Source organism: Galleria mellonella, unplaced genomic scaffold, assembly GCF_026898425.1.
Source record: "Galleria mellonella isolate WM207_F2 unplaced genomic scaffold, CSIRO_AGI_GalMel_v1 utg40, whole genome shotgun sequence".
In the NCBI taxonomy this organism is placed as follows: domain Eukaryota; kingdom Metazoa; phylum Arthropoda; class Insecta; order Lepidoptera; family Pyralidae; genus Galleria; species Galleria mellonella.
The window spans coordinates 4,833,421-4,857,053 of NW_026442094.1; the positions used below are offsets into that span (position 1 = coordinate 4,833,421).

General features: G+C 32.0%; 2 protein-coding genes across 2 annotated transcripts in view; one reads left to right on the forward strand and one right to left on the reverse strand.

Moving 5' to 3' along the window:
- The window catches only part of LOC113520265 (PAS domain-containing protein cky-1), a 178,642-nt gene extending 160,046 nt beyond the window's left edge, over window positions 1-18,596 (forward strand). The window contains exons 10-12 of the mRNA XM_052898104.1: window positions 14,981-15,304; window positions 15,707-16,317; window positions 16,815-18,596. Coding sequence (XP_052754064.1) covers window positions 14,981-15,304; window positions 15,707-16,317; window positions 16,815-16,861 — 982 coding nt within the window. The 3' untranslated portion in view covers window positions 16,862-18,596. The remainder of the gene's footprint in view (window positions 1-14,980; window positions 15,305-15,706; window positions 16,318-16,814) is intronic.
- Window positions 18,597-19,875: 1,279 nt separating this feature from the next.
- Window positions 19,876-23,480, reverse strand: LOC113520403 (mediator of RNA polymerase II transcription subunit 24). The gene has a single exon (XM_026905729.3). It carries the CDS (start codon window positions 23,126-23,128, stop codon window positions 20,183-20,185), a length of 2,946 nt encoding a protein of 981 aa, XP_026761530.2. The 5' UTR covers window positions 23,129-23,480; the 3' UTR covers window positions 19,876-20,182.
- Between the last annotated feature and the right edge of the window lie 153 nt (window positions 23,481-23,633).

Here is a 23,633-nt window from a genome sequence, read left to right on the forward strand (position 1 = left end):
ATGCAAACACAACTGCTTCACGGTTGAAACGAGTAGAACGTTCTCTTTTCGGTTGACAGTATTCGCTCAAGATGGGGTGATCACATGTAGTGTTAATAAAAAATTATCCCCCACTATAGGTACTACAAAATGTGTCCAGCAATTAGCAAGTTAGCAATAATGAAAGGCTCACATTGTTTTTTTATAAAATATAGTTCTTTGGAAAAAGAGAGATGACAATACCAGTCCCATTGGCATTTTTAATGATAATAATAACCATTCTAAGTTGTATAAAAAAATCAAAATGTTCAATACAATACACATACAATTACAATTAACAAATACATCTAACAAGAATAATTATAAAATAGCCATCTTGTCACCCACATCAAATAGCGAGAATGTGATACCCCTATATAAATATGCGCTTTAACCTAAAAAAAAAATCCAAAAACAAAAAAAAAAAATTAATGCCAACTGACTATAACTCGCTAAAATAATTATCAATAACGGTCCCAGAGAAGAGCCGTGTCCGATCCAATAATCACTTTTAATATAAATCAATAATCTATTCGCACAATCGATACAAATAACTCGATATAACGTTCTGGAATCGTTTCTATCGAATAATATTGCCGTTTGTATCATTCCAAATGTGATAAACTGGTAAACATTAATATTTATTGTGAGATAGTTACGTGTTTTAATATTTTGATTAACGACCATGCCAATTAAAATATTTGTACTAAAGTTATAAAGAATGTAATTTGTACATGTATAAAATAAATGATGATATAATTTTCGTTTGCACGTGTGGTGTAGATTTCTGTATTAGAGAATGAATTAATGAAAAAATCAATCATGTTCGATGATTCTCAAGGTTGTAATGGATGATAGATGTAAATAATTATTTATGTAATGTTTGACAGAGTAACGTCAAATTTGTTTTAAGCTATCATAATATGTCGTGGTATAAACATCGAAGCCAATGGTAGGTAGCTTGGCAATAAATTCGCGTTATTAATATACTTCGTAATATCCACTGTGCCCGACGTTATTGGCTTGTTACTTGTAATGTAATAATCTTGAGTACAACTAAATTAGTTTGTAAAAATCTCTTATTACTCATGTCGACTGACATTGATTGCACGGGTTACAATGAAATTCATTATACACATAAGATTTTTAATGCCTTAATCCAGCGTAACCGGTCAAGTCATAAAATATTAAAATATAAATATAATTGTAGTACGTGTTTTCTTGCTTATAAAAATATAAGTGCCACACAATTACACAAATCGTCAGGCTAAATTAAGATACCCTGAGTTAAAAAAAAGGCCATGAACATCTGGAGAATAAATTCCAAATTCCAACAAGTGCCTACAACATTCAACATCCACAGAAAAGCATTTTAAATCATAAATAAATATATTGTGTACTTTGTGTTGAATATATATTGGCCGTGTAGTCGTTGCATAGAATGGACCACCCATTCCTTTCCCGTGGGTGTTGTAAGAGCTGACTAAAGGAGGGTAAGGGATTAGCAACAGTATCCCTCTTAAAACATCTCTAAAGCCCTAACTGAGGTTGCCAATCCGCCTGCCAAGCGTGGCAACTACTGGCAAAACTCCCCAAGGAGGAGGCTTATATTCAGCAGTGGGCATTTAAAGGCTAATATGAAGATGATGAAATAAAAAAGAGAACACTACAACTCTCCCTTACAAGAATGCTAATGATTTCGATTTGACTCCATTTTACCTATCATGATTCAAACTGGAACAAAGTTTTATATACATGTAACCTATTTAGCGGCATTGAAACTGGAACAAAGCATCATCATCAATAGAATACGGGACAAAGCATACAAAGTAAGCTATTTTTTTTTTGATGGGTGAAAATGGTATGGTAGCCCCGCCTGCGCTAACGGTAAACGCTGGCGGAGCACCAGTGAAGGGTGATTGATGAGAATGAAAACAGGCCAGTTAGCCTATCATGATGAATTCATCAGGAATTAACCATGATAGTTTCCAGGGGGAACCGCAAGGAGGTCGACCTGGTTGAGTATATTGCTAGCAATAGGATTCTCAGTCTCCATTACTAACAATCCCTTTCCCCCCCCCCCCCCAAGTAAACTATTTGGCGACACTAAACTGGAACAAAACATACAAGCAAGCAACAAAGCATATAATCAATCTATTTAGTGGCAACTAGATAAGAGTAACATACTCGTACGCATATGACTTTATACAAAATCTCTCTTTAGTAACCTATCACATTATACATACCGGTCAGAGCACTGATTCAGCTGGTAACCTATGTTTACTACGACTTGATTATGTCTGTTTTTTTTTTTCATTATTTATATGAAACATACGTAGAGCACAAAATTTATCGTCAACTATGCTGGTTTCCAGTAAGAGGCAATTATGATCACGGCTCTAATAATACTTGTATGGTACGGCGAGCGGTAATTATGAATTAGCCTGTAATTGGAGATAATTTTGAATGGAATTCTGTACGTACTGAGATGCCAGCATTTTTAGAATACTGCACCGTTCTTACCATTGTGCTAGCTGTTAAGAATTTTTAATACTAGTTGGTAAACATAATTTTAAAGGTCATAAAATACTATGGACATTCTAGACTAGTCAACCTCTAGGGAATATCTATGAATAACACCCTTTGTAAGGAAGTTTACAAATATTGGATAATAATTTGTTATACAAATAGACATATAAATTTATTTTATTTTAAAGAGATTCTATAATGTTTGTTTAGTCAAACTGTTGTTGACAAGTCGAGTTATACTCGTATCTCGACTTGTCCCTTCCTGATTCCATTGTAAATGAACAATGCCTTAGTTAATGTATACAAATACATATCAAACAAAAAATTCTTAGATCTTAGATACCAGAGAGAGACTTTGTACAAAAGTCGATTGCTTGGGTACCTCTATCCCATTCGTGTTATTACCGTGAACCAGTTGTGTTTGCATGGCTGTGTTTCGGTTTGAAGGGCGATATAGCGTGAATTTACAGGGTACAGAGGAATAACACCTGAGTCCTCAGGAATAGCAACGCATGGGGGGTATCATGGGCAAAACAGTATGTGTGTGTACTGTTACCATATATCCATGGTACTGCTCATGTCTATAAGCGACGGTTACCACTTTCCATCAGGTGGGCCGTCAGCTTGTTTGCTATTCTAAGTCGTATAAAAAAAAAAGATTAGTTCTCATGAAAATTTGTATATTATTAATTTATATTCCGGGACAATATTTAAGACAAGTATCTGCTTTATTTTGGGAAATTAATAAATATTACTTCATAAGAACTCTAAACTCACTGGTTGATATAACTAAAATGAGTATAATAGTTAGATATTCTATCGAATATACCTAACTAATCAATAGTCAAACACATCATGAAGTCAGCCAAATAAATTATTGGTTTTGACCCTTGCTGACATTGAAACAAATCTTGTATTTGATTTTTTATATTCATGGTAGGTAATATGAGATAAAATCAGTTATAATCATTATTTAGTTGAATAGGATGCGGTTCTTATTGTGATTGAAAAAAAAAAGTACTTAGGTATCATATAATTAGGTACACAAATTTATCATCTACTGAATATATTTTTGTTCGGGAAAACCAATAATGTGATTGAAAATGTTAAAGTGCATTTATTATTATTGAAAGATACGCTTTTTCAGAACAACCTGTAATACTGCGACCTTTCCATGATCTTTTGTGCTCCCCTTAAAGTGCATACTGACGACACTATATGGGATTCGATTAGTTATTATTAGTTATTAGATATCAGATATTAAAGACATTTTGCGATGCTTTTCAAAGTCACTGGAATAAATAGAGGACCTGACAAAAATAAATAATGAATAAGAAATACCAAAAATATAAATACACTACATAATATAGCTAGTTTCTTAGCAAATACTATGACTTTCCATCAAGTTACATGGTGTTTTTAAAGTCGTCGAAGACATGAATAAATGAAGGAGTCTCAGGAGACAATCATCTGCATAAGATCACAACTCTCAGTATTAAGAATATTAACGCACGGAAATGTTTTAAGAAAAGATATCTACTATTATCGTTGAAAAAATTACATTAATCAAATCTCCAATAATTCAATCAGACGGTACTTCTAAACAAATTTTTGTTTGCCTATTATGTCATCATGTCTATAAAACTATATTCCACTCACAGGAATTGTCATTCCCGAGAATAAATGTTATTTTTCTTGTATCACAAATTGATTGAAAAAGATGACGATTTAAAATTTTATTCAGAAATTCTTAATATCAATGTATTTTCTGAATGTATGAAAAGCAGCATTTCGGCATTACGTATGCGGCGGTACTCACTTACCATCAGGTGAACCACATGCTCTTTTGCTCCCTGTGTTATAAAAAAAGAGTTTCAAGAAAATCATTCTTATAACAATGAGTTACATTCGAATACACTGCGGCACACCGACGTTGCTACATTTTCATGTTTAACAAACCTAACAGCTCCAAATATCTTCACAAAAATTACCAACAAACAACATCTATCAAATCTTTCATGCGATACAATGCTTGCAACGCGACTTAAGTGGCAACACAGATAACTAATTGGCTTCAAAGCTGCGCTATTAAACGGCCGATAATGCGGCGGGCCCACGTTGCGCCGTGGACTTTGAAAAATGACCGCCATAACTTTACTCGGTCACTTACAGACTTCCCTATTGAGATATCAATAGTAGATGACGCGGTACGACGTACGCCCGCTCGCGTAAACATATCCACTACCATTTGCTAGCAATAACTCGTAATTATCTCGAATCGATGGAAAATTGCCAGAATAAGTGCTTATTGTTGACTCTTTGTTGAATATGATTGAGTCTAGTTTTACAGGCGTCCATAGATTGTTTACCATCAGACAGGTTATATGCTTGTTTGCCACCTTTGTGGTATAAAAAAAAAACTAAAGAAAAAAAAATAACCATCTACTTATAGACCATCTACTTACTCTTCATAGCGTTTAAATCAACCGTCTGATGACATGATTATTACTATTATTATGTATATATATATTTTTATTTATCAATATGATTATCAAATTTTTGTTAAATTGGTGAAAACACAAATTCTAGATTTCAGAATACCATAACGTAGGTAAAACAATTCTTTCTTTACAATATTTTTTTTATTATATATATTTATTTTATTTACAATGTATTTTAATAACAAAATAACCTTACGACCATAATTCTTCTTAACTTCTAACACAAAATAATCATTAATATTCGAATCTCACGCGACTACAATTTCACTATTCTTAAACAATAAGGAACAATAGCAAAATATCAACTATCAATTTATATTCATTCCCATAGAGTAAAAGGTATGGATCAATAGATCGAACACGATACTCGTTCGATTCGCGCCATCTATAACTTGGACATCGCGAACCAATAGTGATGGTTCCCGACGAATAAATATTGTAAGGGGTGATTTATTGGGTAAGAGCGCGGCTTGCAAACCGATCGCGCGGCCGATGTTAGTATCGGAATGCCTTGAAATATGCCTTCGTAGGGCTATTGTTGTGATGTGAGAAACGGTGTTTAACAAGCACCAAGCTTGATCGATGGCGCCGGCGGTTACTCCCAACAATATTTTATAGCTTGAAAATACACGAAAATGCGCTAATTTCATAGAATCCACGCGATATGTATCTCTGCGCAGCTTTCAATTTCAAAGAGTTGCACGTAATTTATTAGCTTCTATCGGTTTTAATGTAAGTAAAATATTTTGATAGAAAAATAATATTCCATTCGACCATGTTCGTTCAAGAATAATGTCGGGATACGTTTTAAGCTATAATTGGTTGTTTTTTTTTAAATATAAAAGACTGCTTTACAATTTTTATCGTTTGCACATGAATGCAATAATAATTTGCATTCAACTTATTTTATATAAAGTAATTTTATTTAAATAAATATGTTTGTTTTGCGTTATCTTCGCAAATTTCAAACCGATTTAATCATTCTTTTTGTAAGTTTATTCCCACGTGCCACACGTTTATTTTGATATGATTAATGTCGCTTACTCATATTAAAGTATGCAATTCTATAAAAAATTAAAAACTAAAAGATATAACACAAGATAAAAGCTGTGAATCTACAGACTTAGCTGAATTTTTAAAATAAATTACTTTGTACGTAACAAACTACATATTGATTAGTTATATATAATTATTCGATGTCTACTTTTAAGTATATTACGAGTATTAAAAATAATAATATATTTCAAGTAGGCGTGGATAATATAAGTACTACTTCAATATGTATATATTGAACTCCCAGAGGAGTATGTGAGTGTATTAATTGTAGAAACAATGTCATCGCGCATTTCGTTATCGTCCACACCGGTCGGACATCTATATTAATTTTGATTTGCTATTATATTTCAATATTATATATTTGATAACAGACATTTTATATATTCGTTGTTGAACCAATATATAGATATTATATATTACTAACCCCTAGTTTCAAGTCCAAGCAAATTTAAATAAATAATAAAAATGATTTAAAGTTAAAACTTCAACAGTATAAGAAGAAATATCATTGTCATTTTATACAGTCATAACAATAAATCATAACAACAACTAAATTAAAATTATAGTATAGGCTATACGTTTACCGTGTATAGGTATACATTAATTAAATACGAACTTAAACTATTTATACTTATTATTATGCTAAATATAATAGGCGAGTGGATAGCAAATCTAAATTAATTTAAATGCGCGTGTGGGTGACAGTCCGGTTGACCTAACAATCGGAGATACAAAGGGCAGTGTAGGCCTTTGGGCGCTAAGTTTTGTAAGACCAGTGGTGCAAGTCAGTAGATAAATACTGTTAACAAATAATCTTCGACTAATACAACAAATATAATATGAATTAAATTTGTTTTAAAGTTAAATATCTTCATAAAAAGTCGTTACAATTCAGGTACAATTAAATATTAAAAAGATATAGGATATAGGTTCTGTAAACTTTTTATAAAAACCTAAGTAAGTAGATACAATTTTTAAATACATCTTATAAATTAATATTATATATTGGTATTAAGTTAGCTTGTACGTTGTTTAGAGATCAGATTTTTAACAGAATAAATATTTAATTATTAGATATTATTACAAATAAATTTAAGCAGAAAAATGCAAAGCTGAAATCATAAAACGTTTATAAATCTTATGAAAAATAAACTAAAGTTTTGTAATAAATTACATGTTATCATAAACGTTGATAAGGAACACCAGTAACAAACTTATTAAACGCACGAAGTGACTCAGTTGCTTTACAATTAACTTTATAAGGAAGGTAGTTCTTAATTTGATTGTACAATATTTTTTTTTTATGTTAAGCGATTTATTTTCCAATTCTGAACCAATTTTAATAATTCTCATTGCAATTAATAGGGTTTACTTTCGTTAATTCCATTGTCATTATTATTCGTTTGATTGGGTACCTCTGTCCGATTCGTGTTTCAACCGTAAAGCAGTTGTGTTTGCATGGCTGTTTCGGTTTGAAGGGCGTGAATTTACAGGGTACAGAGGAATACCACCTGAGTCCTCAGGAATGGCAACGCATGGGGGGTATTCTGGGCGAAACAATATACTCCGTTATGTCCATGGTACTGCTTATGTCTATAGGCGACGGTTTGCCATTCCAAGTTGAATAAAAAAAATCATTGTTTTTTATTTAATCTTTAATTATTATGAATATCTGTATATCATTTACCATATTATACTAAAATGTAAACAATTTTATTTTTTAAACCGCCATCGAGTGTCTGTGCACATTTTAAAAGTTGACTGGTAGAGAATGCCTATAGCATTAAGTCCGCCTTTTGTACAACATTTTATTGGTCAATAAAGTTTAAATAAGCAAATATATTATCTCATATATGTAACACACTTTGTAATTAAACTCTAAATTATTTGCATTGTATATTTAACACGCTTCGTTCTCGTCTTTCGTGCAGTTTTACACGGCACCCGCTATAAATCCGCTCTGCTCACAAGCTCAGTTGCATTGTGCGCAAGATTGCATCATTTGTCACTCCATAGCACCGAACTGTTGCACAACCTACTCATGTTACTCCTTACTTTCCACTGATAAACTGTTCTTATTAATAACTAGCGACATGCCCCGGCTTTGCACGTTTTTTTTTTTAACAAAATATAGCCCATGTTACTCGCTAATAATGAAGCTTAGATTTCTTTAAATGAAATTGAATAAATTCTATAGATGAAAGAATCTTAAAAATAGATCAAGAATTTTTGAGTTTATCTAGCTTTTTTCTGCAATTTCCTATATGGGTATTAGTAATATAGATAATAAATATCACTGGACTAATTACACAGCGCCATCTAGCCTTATACTAAGCAGAACTTGTACTACTGATACTTGACAAATGATATACATAGAGGGGAGAAGGGACTGTTAGTAATGGGGATTAGTAGTCCCATTGCCAACAATAAACCCTATCAAATCGACCTCCCCGCGGTTACCTCTGGAAACCATCGAGCTTGATTTATTCTTGAATTTGTCACGAAGAGCTAACTGACCTGCTTCATTCTCACCAATCACTCTCACTGATGCCCCGCTAGAGTATACTGTTAGCGCAGGCGGGGTTACCACTCCATTATCATACATTAAAAAAAAGATATACATACTTTTTTAAATACATATTAATTACATGTATAATATGTATATATTTATCTTAGAGGTAGTATCATAGAAAACGCACAACCTAACTGATACAAATATAGTTACAAATACAAATATTTTTTTATACTACTATGGTGGCAAACAAGCATACGGCCCGTCTGATGCTAAACGGGGTTACCGTAGTCTATGGACGCCTGTAAGACCTGTAATGTCATGCGCACATTTCCGACCCTTAAAAAACCTTAAAACGTCCTTTTTGAATTATGTTATGCTACAATTGAACTTTCATTGAAACGAGCATTGCGTTCACCAGAAGGTGATGTATTAAACTTCTACAACACCAAATAATGAAGCTAGCACCCGTGACGTATTATAGATTTAGTACCTAGTGTCGTAGAGTTTACATTCTAATTTTATCGCCTGCGTAAATACTTTATAGAGCACAATATAAGAGAACGTAAAAACGAGCCCAGTCAAGCCCACGGAGGCTAAACTTATTTGAATGGTCACTCGATACTAAGTAAAATAAGACATAAATCTCTTATTTTAATCGAGCTATCTTACATTATAGGTCGTCGACGCTCGTAAGTCTGGACTAACTTATGTATCTTTTGAGGGTATTTTATAGTAATAATAATAGTTTATTTACATAAACATAGTTGAAATAGATCCTAATTAGTGTTACAGAATCACATATTTATCCACAGTGTTTTAATAGTGTGCAAACTGTAATGTCTTATTTAAGTGGATACATTTTATATAATTCCAGACCTCACAGTAACAATATATATTCTAATTAGGTGCAATAAAAAAAATAAGTAACAAATAGCATGTAAAATTTTTAAAACGTCATATGAGTAAAATTTATTTGAAAAATTAAAATATCAAAAATCTTGGTGTTAAGTAATGGTAATGCTATGGTAACTCCGTTTACCATCAGTACTATAAAACAATCTTTTTGATACAGATTTTCTTAACGAATTAAAACATTAATTTTTTTCTATAGCCAATGTTTTAAATTGACTTTAAAATTATTTAGTGGAAACTCCTGTATATATTGTAACCAAAAATTGTAGCTGCCCCTATGTTTGTGTTTTAACTGCACGTCATCAAGTTGCATAATAAATATTGTGTTCCACAAAAAAAAAACAACTTCAATTGTGGCAAAACCAGTTAATTGAAATACTAAATTACCCATTTTGATAAAATTTCCATGGAATCAATCTGCAAGTATATCCTTTCAGATAAAAAAAATGTTCCAAATCGGTATATAAATGACAGAGTTATGAGGTAACAAATACTAGAAAATACAACCGAATTGATACAACCTCCAACTTTTTGATCGTCAATTGAAAATTCTTCCAAAGTGGCCTAATTAGATAAATGGATGTTTACTTACCAATAGGCGACCATGAAATCAAGTTTTTATATAATTTGTTAACTTGTTACTTGGAATAACAATAATTTACTTATTACTATTAATACTTATTATTAACAAATTTTTAAATTTTCTTTGTCTCCGCTAAATCACACATTCAAAGCTTGACTCGAAAGAAATCTCTTATATATGACAAATTAACCATTGTGCTTACTTTTTATTAAGATTTTTTATTATCATTTAAGATTTTACTGTACAATAAATTAATGCAAACATAGTGCTTTATTATCAAACATAACGTTCTATAGGTTAGTTTGTTTGCATTTTAAAATAGCAATAAAAAAGTGAATCTTTGTCTTTTTAAAATCGAGTAGCCTGATTCATCGTTATGTTATGATACGACTAACAAGTATACAGTGTAAACAACAATATGTTCGCATAATGGTATAGTCGGTACAGCGAACGACAGCAAATTGTCAACGTGTCCGCCGCCTACGTTATGTCGTCGAGATTTATGCGTTCGGTGCGCGGACGCACAAATTGGCGGACACAGACGGATATGTTTTCCACATTTCATTTACTTGCTTATGCATAACGAGCCCCATTTTATATACATAATTTTTTCAGCAAAAACTAACCTCGCCGCATAACTTTTTTCTTTGCGCACAGGACAGTAGCGAAGCGAGTATCGCATAGTATTGATATAAGCATTTATCAAAATTTGAAGTCTTTATCAGTGTCTCAATTTTATTAAAAAAAAACTATTACTTTTAAGTAACCTCAAAAAAGAGAAAGTATTAAATTTGCCTGTAGCTTTTTGACTACATCGTGATAATTAATCAAAATTAAAATTGAGTTTGATCTTTATATTTCTTTTTATAATCTATTCTTTTTGTAATTTTTACTCTCGTGACTGGCCGCCATTCTTACTATCTTCGAAATATAAACAATTCAATTTACAGAACGATATTTATCATGTATTTGGAACATCTACATCTCTGAATCTACTACATTACGCCAAAAAACAATCGCTGATCCCTAATCGAGTTAGTCGATGATACAATCATTCTTACCTTATGCATGTTCTTACCTTATACATCTTTATACAATAATACAGATTCACAATTAAATAAATTATATTAATAAATAAATACTATTGAACATTACATAGCATTCTAGTCCCAAACTAAGATCTTATGTCGGATAAAATACTTAAAAAAAAGACATACATATCATTATACATAGAAAACACCCAGAGCAATACAAATACTGCTCATGTCTATAGGCGACGGTTACCACTTTCCATTAGGTGGGCCGTCAGATTGTTTGCCATTCTAAGTTGCATAAAAAAATAGACAGAGGGTAGAATTACCAGTAATAAAGAGATTGGCCTAAATTGATAGTAATATACCGCATCAGATCAACCCTCACGCGGTCCCCTCAGGAAACTATCGCAGTTCACCTCTAATGAATTCGCCACGATTGGCTAACTAACCTGACTTTATCCTCAGCGTTTCATTCTTCACCGTTACAATAGAAGGGTGCATAATTCCATCGTCATCCTTTAAAAAAAATATAAACAGACATACACTTGAATACAAATCTTTATATTGTACGAGGATCAAACCTGCACCCATCGGATGATAAGGCAATTTAACCGCTCCACCACCAAGGTCTTTATTAGTGACATAATGGTTATCAAATAAGCTTTTAACTTGCAACTAAGACCTATAAATCACAGTCCGAGGTCTAGTTCATTAATGCAGAACGTGTAAACATCAAGATTTTATCCGTTCGCCCTTTGATCCGGGCTTCGCAGGTATCTACTCTTTCCATAATGCGAATGTTAAAAGCGATTTGTCGCCGTCCAACACATATCTAAACTTTGATGTACTATCGCCGTTAAAAGTGCTTTGTAGGCACATATGTGATTTTTCTCCTATTATAATTAACTAGTTTTAAAATGTCTGTTAAGTTTAGTGCTAATTCCCTGTGTTCTCTCTTCTTTTTCCTCCGTCACTTTCTCCTGTTGTATGTGTGGTAGATATGTTTGTATATATTAATATCTACACTAATATCTATTACTATGTAGCATTATTAGTGCGCCACCTACCCTTTGTCTTTTTCTCAATGTCCTCTACCCAAAAATTGTCTAGAAAGAGATTATTTAGTGATAAGGTCACTTTTTGTATCACTTCTTAATAATATTTACTGTATTTATTTTTACTTGGTGCAATAAAGTGTAAAGTTACGTGCACATTCCTAATCCTTAAGAAGCCTTATTACGTCATTTTTGAAGAACCCCGTACTGTAGTTTGTAGAGAAACCTCGGCAAGGACATTACTCTTGTTTGCGGCGTGAATCTCCTTAGTTATCATACTGTGCGTGATCATTTATTCACATATTATAAAGATACTTAATATCAGTGATATTAATAAAGATATATATTTATCTATTGTCTGAGTCTAACATAAATATAAAAAATAAATGCGCACGTGTTTACGTTCGTGCAAGCTCGAAATCGCTTAATCTATATTTTGATTGCATTTAGACTATGATAATAGTTTAGAATGGCCTTTGACCCATCACATGTTTTTTGGTTTTATTACACACGTTTATTGACACGATGCTAAACATTAAAAAGAATGACTTTTACGCATGCAAAGAGAATATTAAAATAAAACTATAGAAACACAGCCTTTGTAAGTGTTAAAAAAAATTGAGACTAAATTAATTTTGCCTTGCGTGTATCTCAAGAGATATCTAGAGAAAATTATTTATGTAATGAAATATAATATCGTATTATTTTTCCTTGATAAACCTAGCCTGCTGTAGGGAATTATAAAGAAAAATATAAGAGATCCTGCTTTTGCACTATGATATTTATGTGTAACTTAATACAATGTAGGTATATAAGTAATAGTGTACTATATAAGTAGACACTTAAAAGTGTAAGTTTTTAAATATCTACTTATATTACTTACGTTTTTGAAAACTTACACACTTTAATACGTAGAGTCCAAAATATGTCATATTTAAAAAATTAACAATATTCAATATATTTGATTGACTCCATAAAATACTCCTGCAGCAAACTAAAGATAAATCCTACAATTATATTCCTATAAACATTCAAAATTTTGGATTTCGATGGTAAATAAAGTTGAAAATTTTAAAAGCAAAATTTGAAGTACTTATTAATTTAATGCCAGATTTATGTACTTTATAATTAAAAATTTTGTTCGCTAACAGCGCATGCTTTAAATAATTATTCGAAAATATTGAAATTGCTTTATTATTAAAAAAATTAACAGATAATGCCAACGTACACACTTGTACATAAGTAGGTAGGTACTACCTACTTTTTTAAAACTTTCTCTAGATCTATTATGGATCAAAATCTTACAGATAAACAGTGCAAAGGTCTTAGCACTTTTCCCGCCGTCTGTACGTTCAAAGTCTAAGAATAAGTCCAACTATGTGACATTTCCCCGCATTCACTATCTAAAGGTTGCTGCAAACCCCAGCTTCGCGCGAAAGGTTACACAGAGTACAAATTTAATACAACCCACCTACTTAGGTTACTTACATACTGTTGATAATCTTACTTAAATGCAACTTTGTCTATCCGCTTGAACTATTCATGAGTTTCGTGGAAACTTAGATGTATGTGTATTATGTTAGCCCGTACCATAGATAAAAAAAGTTTATAGACAAAATAATAATGAAATGTTAGTAGAATTTGCATCTAATGGATTCTATATGATCGTAAATTTAAAATAATATATCAAATACACCTTTTTTGAATTCTATGAATAAACTACGATCAGTTGTCAGATAGATAGCTATATAAGTAATTATATAAAGTTGCATAAAAAAATCTTTTTTAAAAGATAGCTTCCCGTAATAAACCGCCTTATTGTGTTTATACAAGTATATATACGAATATATATACAATATACATACAAGTATATTGTATGTGTATTTATATTCTTTATGTAGTAATGCAAATGCAGTTCATTCATCCATTTCAACATATGAACCGTAAATTTGTTTGCTATTTTAAGTTGTATAATTGTTTTTAATTATCTCCTTTAATTTGAATTCTCAAGAAATCCAATAGGCTTTAATAAACGATCACAAAATTAAAAAAAAAAACCTAATGTATTAAAGTTTAACGTAAGAATGAATTTCATAGTGAGAATGTGTAATTACTATTAAGCGTAACAATAAAATACAATTTACATAAACATTAAACTTTAGTAGAGTGTCCATTCTATTAATGGGCAAAGCATGTAACAATCGTATCGGATGATGGCAATCTGGAATTCTTCTCTGTACCAAATACTCCAATAATATTTATTTTAATTAATACTAGCTATGTCCATGACTTCGTCTGTGTAGTAGTCTTAATAAAAAAAATATGACAACTATCGAATAATAAAAAAGTATGTATATGTTGATCCATTATTTTTACTGATGAAGGGTCCCGCGATTGAACACGTTCTCACCTATTGGAAAGGGATGTGGTCTAAGATGGAGCTCGCGGCCACATGAATAGGTTATTCACATTTGCCTTAAATCGATCTAGATTGTATGTGACTAAAAAAGTACAATATAAGTAGGAAAAGAGTTTTTTTTTTTTTGTGTACTAAATTTTATTTAAATCTATTTAGCCGTTTAAGCATGTTCGAGTTACAAATATCTATATTTTTACGTTTATAAATACTACTAGTGACTGCAACATATTAGTTGAAGTTTGATGTATATATAGTATTTGGGATAGAAGGCATAGGCTCCTTTTTATCCTGTTTAATCATATGCCCTGGACATAGCTAATCTGTTATAAAATGCTAAAAAGATCCATTTTGTTAACAGTGAACAAGAAGCAACCGTTATGAAAGCCAACCCTTGGCTCTACCACTACTACGCCGTGCAGTCCAAACTGCATTATGGTTTGGCCTATGAAGCTGCTACAAGAATGTATGGCCCTCCACCCCCTGACATCCAGGTCTACCCTCCGACCATGCAATATACTCCAACACCTCCCGTCTGCATCAACGGAAACCAGCCCGTCATGATGCCCAATCCTGGACTCCAGCCGCATATACCCCACGTTCCACATTTGACACCTATGCACTACGCATATGAAAGGCCGGAAAATGGACCTGTGGATTACTCTGTGTCGCTACAGGATAATAGGTAAGATGTTTGGTAAAATAATTAACTCTATAATTATACAAATAAATATTTTCTTTTTTATACCACTGAGATGGCAAACAAGCATACGGCATATATATTAAATGCTATTCATTGGCAAGTGCATAATTTAAGAACGTCGGCACTGATTTCGATATTTTATTGTTTAAGATTTTTAGAGAAAAAGGACAAATTCGAATTTTATGAGGAAACTATTTGTTGGGTCACAATGAGGAATGATAGATAGGGATGTAGGCAGGTCAATTGGATGACCAAGTCCTAACAGGCTAGCAATGGATATCATAGTTCACGTTACAAACAAGGATTATCATCTTACATTTTCCTCCATTTACAAAATTTGCATACAAGAAACGCCACATGTTTAACATTAGATTTTATTTCCAGGTACCACACTATTCGAATAGAAGATACGAGGATCCAGCCTAATGCGAAACGGAAAGCAAAAAGTCCTGACGATAAACCAGACACACCCATATCCAATATGTCTCCTCGATGCACCCCCTCCACGGTAACATCTGGAGACACGTTAGTTGCAGTATCAACAGGATCCATAGCGAGTAGAAGACCTGGCTCCAAAAATTTTAATATAACAGAACCAGAAATGGTCGATCAGTGGAATCCTAGTCCAACGTGGTCAGAATCTGCTCTGCAGAAAGTACCAGATGTGTGTCACCAAGACCTAAGTCCATATGTAACAACCACGCCCCCTACGCCGTCTGGTACTCCTACAGCGTACGCTCATAACTATAGTCATACTTTTGTGTTCGACTGGTCACCTGAGCAATATGTTCCTCATACTAACAATAGATGTAACACTGTAACGACAGAAAGTTCCTATCAGCAATGGAATAGAAGTCAAAGAACATTCGCGAACGCCGAGAGCTCAATAGATGAGAATTGCAATCCTAATAGAATAAGCTTACCACTGAGGGCCAGTAATCCACCGCCAGCGTATAACGCAAACCGGGAGGGGGATATTCTTAGAAGGCAAATTGGTAAGTTCACAAAACACTCGTAATAATTAGATATTTATCCTTTTTGTATTAAGTATCTAAAATTCATTCAACTTTCGCATACAGAGTCAGGCACATAGACTAGATAGAGACTGGAATGATCAATCGTTTTTAGTACGTAGATGTCTACTCGTATTGTATACCTGTAGTATAGTGATTATATCAACAGAACTATAGCCTAACTATAACCTGTATTTGTCAAAAGCTTTGAATTCTTCTACAACAATAATTGTAGGTATGGATGTCCTTAATTAATTTTATTATTGATAAACTTATTAAAATATTAATCCATATGCAACCGATTTTTACTCGTATCAAGAAAAGGATCATAAGATTTGGTCCTTCGACCCGGATATTTTACATCAAAAGATACACACGACAAAAATTGTTGTGATTAAAAAGTCGACATTTGTTTATTATTAATTAAAAAATAAATTTAAGTATTGTTATCTAATAACATTTTTCTTTGTTCTATCTAGATCGTCCACATCCAGATTCACCGGACGCGAAAAAGCCCGCATTATAACTATAACATAATTATCTATAATTTCATTTTAAATAGTTGAATATAATAATTTGTTACCCTACTTTAATAAATTTTATGTAAGTACTTAATGTAGAAAAAGCTCTGGAACTCTCCTGTGATCTTCGTGTCTATAAGTTTTTGTAAAATAGGTAGGTAGATTGTATATTTTTACTTTTTATAAACGATGTAATATGTACAAATTGTTTGCGTTTAGTTTACTTATCTAGTTATTTGTCACATGCAATGTGATTTATGTATACGAAAATAAAAGAATAATGTAAATAAAGTTGAAAATTTACAGCCAGATAATTTTATTTTCACACAATTTTATTATCTTAATTGACCTTCGTGCACCGTAATATTTTCTAAAAAGCCATTTAAAAACCGGCCTATTTCAAACCCTTATTAGCGGATAGAAGGTTCTGTAAATAAATAGATTTTTATTTAAATAGTTGAACCAAAACTTTTTGTGAACACAAACATCATCTAGTGAAAGAAATATAGTCATTCAGTTAATTACTTCATTTGATTAACTTTCCTGGTTAAAATGTGCATATGTGGTATCAGTTTCAATTCTTTCAGATTTATTGGCTCACAAACTCAAAAATTTTTTGCTAATACGATACGGAACCTTAAAATCTCGTATACTAAGTGCAATATTAGGTATTTTGAAAAATCACTTTTTCAACTATATTTCATTATACATATACTATAATGTACAATACTTTGTGTTCCTGTTCTGTAATTTAATGGTAAACTATTTTGAACATTCCTAGATACACGTGTATATGCCTAATTTACTTGATATTTTGTTATATGTAAGAGTTAATTGATACCCGAACGAAAAGTTTCCTTTCAAGATATACCTGGTATATCTGTCTAAGCTAACTAAATCATTCTAAGTATGCGAGGTAGGTAGGAAACTGATAAACCAGTATAAAGTTCTGAGTGATTAGTGCGTTGAAAAAAGAATTATATTGCGATTGCATTCACCTTTACTTCGACCAATTTGAATGGAAATTTTAGTATACCAAACCATCAGTTACAAGTGCTGCTTAATATTTAATATTAATAATTTATCGACGCAAACATACACTAGCCACTCAGAATGATAGAGCAGAGAAGAATAGAACATTTAATATTAGATAATTAAAAATCGTAAATCAAGAAATAAATACTCTTTTTTCTATGTCTACAGTAGTCACATCATGAGCTCCTAAATATTTTTGTTAACTAATTAACATTTTCGTTTTATTATTCTCTTTGTATATCCCTCAGATCTTACCTCTTACGATGTGTAGTTCTTAGTCATGTATTCTTGTCCTGTAGATATTTGCCTCTGCTTTGCTCTACTGCGTGGAATCATTAAGGTATTCGTCCACTATTTTACAAACAAAAAAAAAACAAGATATAGAATCAGACATTAAGGACAACACTAAAAATATTTGCACTGGTCTATCAACGACTACCTTAGCGTACCTTTGATAATAATACCTACTCATACATAATACATAATGATATGAATTATCATCTCTGTCTACCTTGCGGTTGTTATAACAAGTATTATTAGCTAAGAACTCGTATTCCGTCCATTGTTAGATATATTTTTTATAATTACAAAATATCTGCTTCAGTAGAAACTAGATTGGATTTATTTTTGTACAAAATAATGTATTATAAAAAGCAGGTTTTCATAAATAATTTATGTTCGATTATTTGTTGATTGAATTAAAAAATAAAGCTATTATGATGACGTTTATTTTTCATTTACTTACCTATCTATTATCTATAAGAACTCTTTTACTTAGACACTACTTACTCCGCTTGTTCTTTGTGAACAGGGCGGAATCATTGTTGCCTTTTAAAATGAACTTTACAAGTTCAACAATAACAGTCGAAAAACACTACAAATGTCGTTATCGAAACTTATGCATGAGTTCAATTCTTCCTCGGATATAAAAAATACTTATTATGCAGTTTAGATGGCAAACAAGCTGACGATCTACTTGTTAGAAAGTACGAACCGTCGGTGTTATGCATCTGTACCCAGTAATTTCATTGCTCTTCAAAACGAAACACAGCCATGCAAGCACCACTGCTTCACAAAAGGAATACGAATGGGGGCCAGTAATATACTATAAACAACATACTATTCTGTAATGCTATAGTGCAATTCATGTCTGTAGAAGACAGGTAGACCATCCGTAATTTGGAGCATTGGTGCGGAGTGACAAGTTATGAAATCCCTTTTACATAGTACGTTATACTAAGCCTATGTGAAATCCATAGAAAAAAAAAAACTTAAACGTAACTAATTACTACGAAATCAAATTATTTAATCCTGAAAAAATATTATTTCAAAATCTCATTCAGTATATTTAAATTGAAAACACTGTCATCCACACTATGGCACAACGCGCAGAATAATTATTTCAAAAAAGACGTTTAATCCTTCTTTGCATAATGGTGGAAATTTCCATCATAACATTGAATGCCCAAAAATTATATAAAAGATCAATTTCACTTTAATTTGATCGTGTCTGGATACTTTTTTAATGTCCATTGCAGAAAAAAACAGCTGTAAATTTTTTTTTTTAACAATTTTTCTTTTTATCTTGAACATGAATTATATCACCTTGATTTATTTCACCAATAACATTTTTTTTTTTATTATACAACTTAGAATGGCAAACAAGCTGACGGCCCACCTGATGGAAAGTGGTATCCGTCGCCTATAGACATGAGCAATACCATAGACATAACAGAGTATACTGTTTCGCCCACGATACACCCTATGCGTTGCCATTCTTGAGGACTCAGGTATTATTCCTCTGTACCCAGTAAATGCATGCAAAGAAGGGTTAAGGAATATATGTTCAGACATCCAACGATTTCTTCGATAATTTCTGGGTTAATTTTTATATACTATATACAACATTGATAATGAATATTAATAACAATAATTTTCAAAAAGATAAACATAAATACTAAGGCATAAATGAAACTAGTATGTTATTTAATATAAATATATAATTAATCTTAATGACAATTATTATCAATTTATTTTCTACTCATGGGTATACATTTAAACTCTTAGACATCAATTATAATTTCATTTATTATAACAAAAAATAAAAGGTAAAAATTTATTGAAACAGATTTAGATAGCAAATCTGAAAGAATTGAGTTAAAATAATGACAGTCTAAGGAGCTTGCATAGTAAACAAATTATTATACTTATAATTTATTAATAACTACTAAAATGGACAATAATTTGTCACGATTTTCTGTAAAAGCAATTAACAACCCATTCCATATATTTTAATCAGGTCTCAAACGCATATTTCTCAAAAGACAGAGATCTCTTGCGGTATCTTTTCTTCCATAAGGGGTCGACAAATCATACAATCTCAAAATCAAGCTTATATTAAAACTATCGGGAAGAGCTTTTATTAATGTAGGAACTAGTTCACTGGGCATTTTCTGCAAAACCAAATGGGCTCTTTCATGTCCACATTGGACAACATACGACATAAATTGGAGTATAAAGTGAGTCTGTGGTGATACATCTCCATTCTTCCCGGCCAATTGGGAGAATGACATATACAGTGTCTCTAGAGCTGACTGTAGAGGTTCTTTTAAAGTTATTCCAGACATAGATTGCCCCTGTGAATAGAACCCGCCACTACTATCTGATGTATTGTCATTCATTCTTCTTACTTTATTTGTTGAACTCATCTGATCCATATCCTCAGATTCGTCATGACGGCGTTTCCTAGAACTTTGACTTTTATTTGAGTTGCTATATTCTAGAGCAGCATAAACACAATATACTGATAACTTGGCCAATACAGCAGACTGTGGTTCAACTAACTCCTCAGATAATTTGGCATTGTACAAATACTGAGGTAGCACATGCAACAACAAAGCTTCAGTACATTTTTCTATATCTAAATGTAAAATAGCAAACACAATGTCTACAGACCTGTCAAGGTCATCTTGATATCTATATTTAAGAGTTTCTTTCACTAAATGTGTTACAAACCATATTGGTCCAGTGGTATTTAGAAGACTCTCAGCAATGTGTGTTGCATTAATATGGAGATATCCTCTAGATTTAATATCCTCCCAAACAGTTTGTAACTGCTCCAAGATTGGTTGTCTTGTTATAATATTATGTGAAAGAGATATACTTTTAGGTTTTGAAATTGAAGAAGGGTGGATGTCATATTGCATTCTTCTAATAATCTGAGACATCAAAACCGATCTTTCTTTGAAATTATCAATCTGTGCTAACTCCATCTCAGTAGGAGGTGTTAGAAATTGTTGTACCATATTAATTGGTTTTAAGAAAGCATCCTGATGTACTACATTAATATAAGAGCATAACCATGCAGAGGCACACACAGCTAATGATGCCATTTTTTGCCTCAATGAATCTAGCATTCTCTTCACATCTGCAGCAGAAAGTGAACCTTGTTCCCATGCAAATAAAACTTCTTTAACAACACCACTTACATTTTCACAGAGATCATGGGGTTTCATATTTGTGTTTTTAAAATCAAACTCAGTAGCACTGAGATGATGAATAAAAATGTCTACAAGTTGAATATCACATCTTTGTAGTATCTGATCTGGTGATTTATGAACTCCTTTATATACCATGCAATCTCTTACCCATTGCTCAAAAAATGAATCTCCATTTTCTTCAAGAACTGTCTCGGCACCATACTCTTGTACAATAGAGCAAAGAATCAAAAATGATATGTCAAAAATGTATACTTTTGACTGGGACGCCCCTTTTTCACTAGCGGCATGCAATGCAAATTCATTTAACTTTATAAGTCTTGAAGCAATTAACTTTAATTTTCCTTCTAAAGTGGCGACAGCTAAAATTTTTTCTAGTGTACCTCCACCCACAATTTGGCATAACAAAGCATACAGTGACTCATGTATTTTATGGAAATCTCCACCTAAAGTTTTCAAAATTCCAGCTAAAGTTGGTTCTGCTTTAGTAATAAATGATGGTACTGATCCCTGAAGACCTGTGGGCTCCAATTTTTGCAATTTTACATCCTTATTTTCTCGTTTTTTACTGAAATATTGCAAATGACTCTCTGTCATGACATTTGCTTTTACTAGTGGTTCCACAAGGGATACTATGCTATTACAAGAATTTTTTGTATCAACAATATCCAACAAAGGATTAGACTGTAACAGATTTTCAAAAGCTTCCACAAGTTCCACAGAATATTCCCCTTCTTTACTGGTTGTTCCACACAAATTGTGTATATAATGCATAACTTGAGGTATTTTAAGAAAAGTGAAAGCTGCCCAAAATGCTTGCTTAGAAGCATCTTTGCTAGAGTCATTGAGTGAAATAAAACAAGCTCTAATCAACTCACAATATAATCTAGAAAGACTATAACCCTTTATTCTCTTTACCATCAATAACTGACTTGAAATTTGATGCAAGTCAGCACTTGGATTAGATAATATATCAATTGCTATCAAAGCTTGTAAACAATGAGTAACTGATTCAGTTTTATTATTCAGTGGTGCTATTTTGTCAATATCCATATTACAAATTTTCTGTAGGGTTTCATGTATAGTCACTGGAGCTTTAAACTGGGTATTCATCATGATAAAAGTAGTAATTTCTTGACATTTTTTAGTTACCTTATTGTATTCTTCAGGATCATTCTGTTTCGCAAGATAAAACATTGCCACTAAAAAATCTGTATTGACAATGGAATTTAAGACTGATGTTGATTTTTCAAGTAATTCTTGACTTTGTACCGAGTTTGACGATGGATACTTGCTCAAAGAATAATGGTATACTTGTAAAAGCCATAATATTATTGAAGATACAGCATATGCAAGTACTTCTTCTTCCATTTTAGCTCTACATGTTATGCTATCAAGGAAACCTTCTAAAAATTCGAGTAGGCTTATAATGCAGTGAGGTTTGTGAAAAGCATCAAACTTTGATATTCTTTGTAATACAGCAGCATAAGATACAAGATGTGATGCCAGCGAGTGTTTTAGGTATGATATTACTAATTGATTGGCACCACATCCCACCATAGCTTGTTGAAGTATACAATCTGCTAGGTTATACAGATCACCACTAACTCCTCTTGGCAGAATTGTCTTGATATTGATACCCCATTGGATATCAGTCCATCGTTCACGCCAAGCTCTAAGGATGAGCGCCTTGAGAGAACTGGTTTTACTTGTATTCTTCGATGGATCCATGTTCACCATCTTTGATATTTCTACAACTTTTATTCAATACATTTTTTAGAAATTGTAAAAAGTATTGAACCACTTACGTTCTTAGAACATCAAAGATTGAATATCTATATTTCTCGATGTAATAACAAATACATTTCGACGAAATATATTTTCTCTTTGCTGAGAATACATTAAAAACAAGTTCAAAGATTATACAAAATTTTCATAAGCACAAATCACAAAAACCATAACACGAATTAATAAACTGACATGGCACAATTGTTTTCGTTTACAGAACTACGCGTAATTTTTAGTACAAGTAATTTCTTAAAGTAGCTGTATTTATTATAATTATATATTTTTATGTAATGTATAACCATATTTGCATTATATATATTTAGATGACATCGTTAGCTGACTTGTGTTTCATTGGATATATTTATTAAAACTTGAAATCCATTACGTATATATATTTGAAATAGAAAACATAATAGAAATATGAAAGATTCGTTTCATTATCCGTAAATGTTTCTAT

Excerpts from the sequence above, each read along its gene's own strand:
- LOC113520403 (XM_026905729.3), bottom strand. The coding sequence starts at position 23,128 with ATGGTGAACATGGATCCATCGAAGAATACAAGTAAAACCAGTTCTCTC.